The 4,617-nt window shown below is 48.3% G+C and overlaps 1 protein-coding gene across 1 annotated transcript; it reads left to right on the top strand.

Moving 5' to 3' along the window:
• The first annotated feature begins 404 nt into the window (after nucleotides 1-404).
• Nucleotides 405-4,376, top strand: LOC117611301 (uncharacterized). Its single transcript, XM_034339249.2, has one exon. The coding sequence runs from the start codon at nucleotides 405-407 to the stop codon at nucleotides 4,374-4,376; it is 3,972 nt and encodes a 1,323-aa protein (XP_034195140.2).
• The last annotated feature ends 241 nt before the right edge of the window (nucleotides 4,377-4,617 follow it).

Below are 4,617 nucleotides of genomic sequence, written 5' to 3'. Positions count from 1 at the left end.
AGGCGAAACCAACAGGTCAACGACCTGCCTTGACAACGTCACAGGCTAACACCACCACAAGAGCAGCCGCACACGCCTATCCGTGCGACTGTTGTCAGGCCGACCACTTCATTGTGTCATGCACAAAGTTCAGGTCGATGCCTGTACCAGAAAGACGAAGTCTAGTGGAAAAACTGTCTCTGTGCAGAAATTGTTGCGGCCGTCACACCACTGCGAATTGCAAGTCTGAACACCGTTGCAAACAGTGTGGACGGCCTCATCACACAATTCTACACCTGGCTGCAACGCAGCCACAGACCACAGCCAAGCCTGCGGCAACACAAGAGAATCCGACAACGTCGTCCTCTTCAACACAAACACAATAAAGTGTAGGTGCAGTCGTCAAGCACTCAAGCACGATTTCAATGGGTCAACGATCCAGTACAACCGCCAACACAAACGATCAACGATCAAGCTCGCTTGCGACGCAAGCCGAGCTAACGCTGTTAGCAACAGCACATGCACAAGTCATCACCTCATCCACGACCTACAACGCAAGGCTGCTCGTCGACTCCGGATCGGAGCTCAGTTTCGTTTCTGAAGATCTCGTCGAACAGCTAGGACTTCAACGCACTCAATCTTCAATCTCCATCACTGGCATTGGTGGCAAGAAATCAACACAAACTCGAGGTATTGTATCACTACATTTACAATCTCTTTACAATACCTCATCGATCTCAATACAAACTCATGTGTTACGCACTCTAACCACAATTTTGCCGTCTTCTGAGGCACCCCACCAAGACTGGCCACATCTCAATCGTCTCAAGTTGGCAGATCCTGAGTTTTACAAACCACGACCCATCGACGTCATCATCGGTGCCGACAATTATGGACGAATTATAAAATCAAATGTAATTAAAGGTTCGCCATCAATGCCAGTCGCCCAGCTCTCAATATTCGGATGGCTCGTTATTGGACCAGCAAGGAGGCGTCAAGCTCGTGCTTATTCATCATTTAATGCATCAATCCCTCAAGACAGCGACGCTGCTCTGAGAGAACTGCTGACGAAATTCTGGATTCAAGAGGAGCTTCCAACGGAAAACACATCTCAACTCACACCGGACGAACAAGAGTGTGAAGATCACTTTCGTGCAACGCACAGCCGTGATTCTACTGGGCGATACGTGGTGCGTATTCCTCTCAAAACAAATACTAAAGTCTTGGGTACCTCTTACAGCACAGCTCGCTCCTGCCTGCGACGCACGCTCAGCAAGCTCACTCGAAATCCTGAGTACCGTGAGCAATATCAGCGATTCATGATGGAGTACGAGGACCTCGGTCACATGAAGAAGGCTTCTTCAATCTCGCCCAACGACTCTTCAATTTACTATCTTCCACATCACGGAGTTTTCAAGCCTGGCAGTGAAACAACAAAGCTGCGGGTCGTCTTCAATGGCTCAAGTCCAACAACAACTGGACTTTCTGTCAACGACATCATGCACACTGGTGCGAATCTCCTGCTCAACATCAACGACGTTTTGCTGTGGATTCGCCATCACAAATGCATATTCGCCACGGACATCACAAAGATGTATCGTCAAGTACGAGTACATGAAGACGATTGGAATCTCCAACGGATACTCTGGATAGATGAGGAATCAAATGAAGTCCCATACACACTGACAACAGTCACCTACGGTACCAAAGCTGCACCATTTCTAGCTGTCAGAGCCCTGTTGCAACTTGCAGAGGACGAAGGTCAACGCTACCCACTGGCAGTACCATCAATCAAATATGCAAGGTATGTCGACGACATATTTGGTGGTGCAGATTCTCTTGATTCGTTAATTGAAATTGCTTCACAATTAACTGACTTGTGCAACGCAGGCGGTTTCCCTCTTGCAAAGTGGCACTCAAACGAAGCCTCTCTGCTTGAAACCATCGTGCCTTGCAATAATTCTCAAGGTACATCAATCTCACTAGACGACTGCAATACCAAAATACTCGGATTGCGATGGAACACTGTCAACGATAGTTTCACATTCACTACTAAATCTCACCACAATCTCAATTTTACAAAACGCCTTGTATTATCTGAAGTAGCACAGATATTTGATCCGCTTGGCTTTTTGTCACCAGTCATTATTCGAGCGAAGGTACTCCTGCAAGAATTATGGCTTCTCAATCTCAAATGGGATGATCCACTGCCATCCCATGTTACTATACGATGGATTGCGATCAGAGAAGATCTCACAAGTCTGGCCAGACTCTCAATACCAAGGTGGTTCAACACCTACAACAATTCTACAGTGGAATTACATGGCTTCTCTGACGCTTCACAACTCGCCATGGCAGCAGTAATTTACATTACTGTTTTTTCGCCGTCCACAGATCACAAGGTGACGTCACTGGTGTGCTCCAAGACAAAGGTCGCACCTCTCAAAAGGCTTACAATTCCCCGACTCGAGCTCACAGCTGCGCTGATACTTGCAAAATTACTGAAATACGTTCAAGCTAATCTCAAACTCAACATTGCTACAATTCACCTGTGGACGGATTCTCAAGTAACACTTACATGGATCAAATCTCACGCATCACGATGGAAAGATTACGTCAGGAATCGTGTAACACAAATTCAAGAACTAACGCAAACTGCAACTTGGGTGCACGTTCCTGGCACATCAAATCCTGCTGATTGCGCTTCAAGAGGATTGACTACAACTCAGCTTGAACAACACGAGCTATGGTGGAGGGGACCACCGTGGCTTTTACAATCTCAAGAATCATGGCCTGTACAACGCAACGCATCTGACGACACTTGCCTGCAGGAGTGTCGCCCAGGAATCTCTCACGTGTTAACGTGCCAAAAAATCGATTATCACTGGGACTTGATTCACAAATATTCATCTTTGCAAAAACTTTTTCATGTTACCTCAGTTTGTTACAGGTTCATCTCCAAACTGAGAAGGACAACTGCTTCAACGAGGCTCTCGAACACACCAGCTGATTTGGAAAGGGCCAAAATCTTCTGGATCAAGGCCACACAATCAGCATACTTCTCACACGAGCTCAAGATGATGGTCAACAACCAAACGTTACCATCGTCCCACGCCTTCAATCGACTCACGGCCTTCATCGACGATCAAGGGGTTATTCGAGTTGGAGGAAGACTCAGCAACGCTCAGTTAACCTATGAAGGTAAACACCCTGCAATCCTTCCACGTCACTCACGTCTGTCCGAATTGATTGTAGATCACTCCCACAAAGCAACGCTTCATGGAGGGACACAACTCACACTCGCTCACATCAGACAGACTTACTGGATCATCGGTGGACGAGCTCCAGTCAAATCTCACATTCTGCGGTGTGTTGTGTGTGCTCGGCAGAGGGGGATCCGTGCCCATCAACTGATGGGCCAACTACCTCTCTCTCGGGTTACACCCTCACACCCATTCTCACACACCGGCGTAGACTACGCCGGTCCCATCGCACTCAAGACGTGGAAGGGGCGAGGTGCGAAAACACAAAAGGGCTGGATCTGTGTTTTCGTTTGCATGACAACGTCTGCTGTTCATCTGGAAATGGTTACCAACTATTCAACGGATGGATTCGTTGCCACGTACCGACGGTTCGCTGCAAGAAGAGGCATTCCACATACAATCTACTCCGACTGCGGAACAAACTTCATCGGAGCAGATTCAGCATTGAAGTCAATGTTCGTCGAGGGCACTCAAGACAATCAACGATTGGCCAAGCTGTTCGTCGACGACCATACAACTTGGAGTTTCAATCCACCTGCTGCACCGCACATGGGAGGAAAGTGGGAGGCAGTGGTCAAGTCTGTCAAATACCATCTCAGACGCACGGTGAGTGACACTTTACTCACCTTTGAAGAATACTATACTCTTCTAAATCAGATTGAAGCAACGCTTAATTCACGACCACTGGAGCCTCTCACGGACGACCCTGACGATCTCTCAGTGCTAACACCAGCTCATTTCCTAATCGGAAGAGCAATCTCAACGCTGCCTGAGCCATCTGTTGAACAGGCCAACATCTCACCGAGAGCCAGGTGGCATCTCATACAACAAAAATTACAACAATTCTGGAAGCGCTGGTCAACTCAACATCTCCAACGGATGCAATCAATCTCTAAGTGGCATCACCCTTCCAACAACATCCACGTTGGATCTCTGGTGCTGCTTACAGACGAGCGCTTCCCACCATGCAAGTGGCCTCTTGCTCGAGTGCTCGCAGTTCACCCTGGACCAGATGGACTGACGAGGGTCGTCACGATCAAGACGGCCACCTCAACTCTAACTCGGCCAATTGCAAAGTTGGCTCTACTACCAGTAGAGGATCAGGATTCATCACCATCTTCTACGAGCTGCTGATGGCGGGCGGAATGTTCGAAAATGTAATTTCTACCGCCTGCACGCGGACCGCGGCAGCACTTAGCAGCGCGACCGGCAGCCACCTTGGATGCCGGTCACGCCGACCAATCAGGGAGCGTTACGTCAGCAAAAAGAAGCCAACGGTTCTTGCTGCGACGAAGCCGGTTGATCGGCCATTATCGCTCTGGTTTACGTAGCCTTCACACGTGCAATCTCAGTTTTCGCATAGTTCTAATAATTC

The sequence above is a fragment of the Osmia lignaria genome, unplaced genomic scaffold (assembly GCF_051020975.1).
Source record: "Osmia lignaria lignaria isolate PbOS001 unplaced genomic scaffold, iyOsmLign1 scaffold0005, whole genome shotgun sequence".
NCBI classification, from domain to species: Eukaryota; Metazoa; Arthropoda; class Insecta; order Hymenoptera; family Megachilidae; genus Osmia; species Osmia lignaria.
This window is presented reverse-complemented; position numbering and strand designations above follow the sequence as displayed.

What these genes read in the sequence shown, in the direction of transcription:
- LOC117611301 (XM_034339249.2), top strand. Translation starts at nt 405, where the DNA reads ATGGGTCAACGATCCAGTACAACCGCCAACACAAACGATCAACGATCA.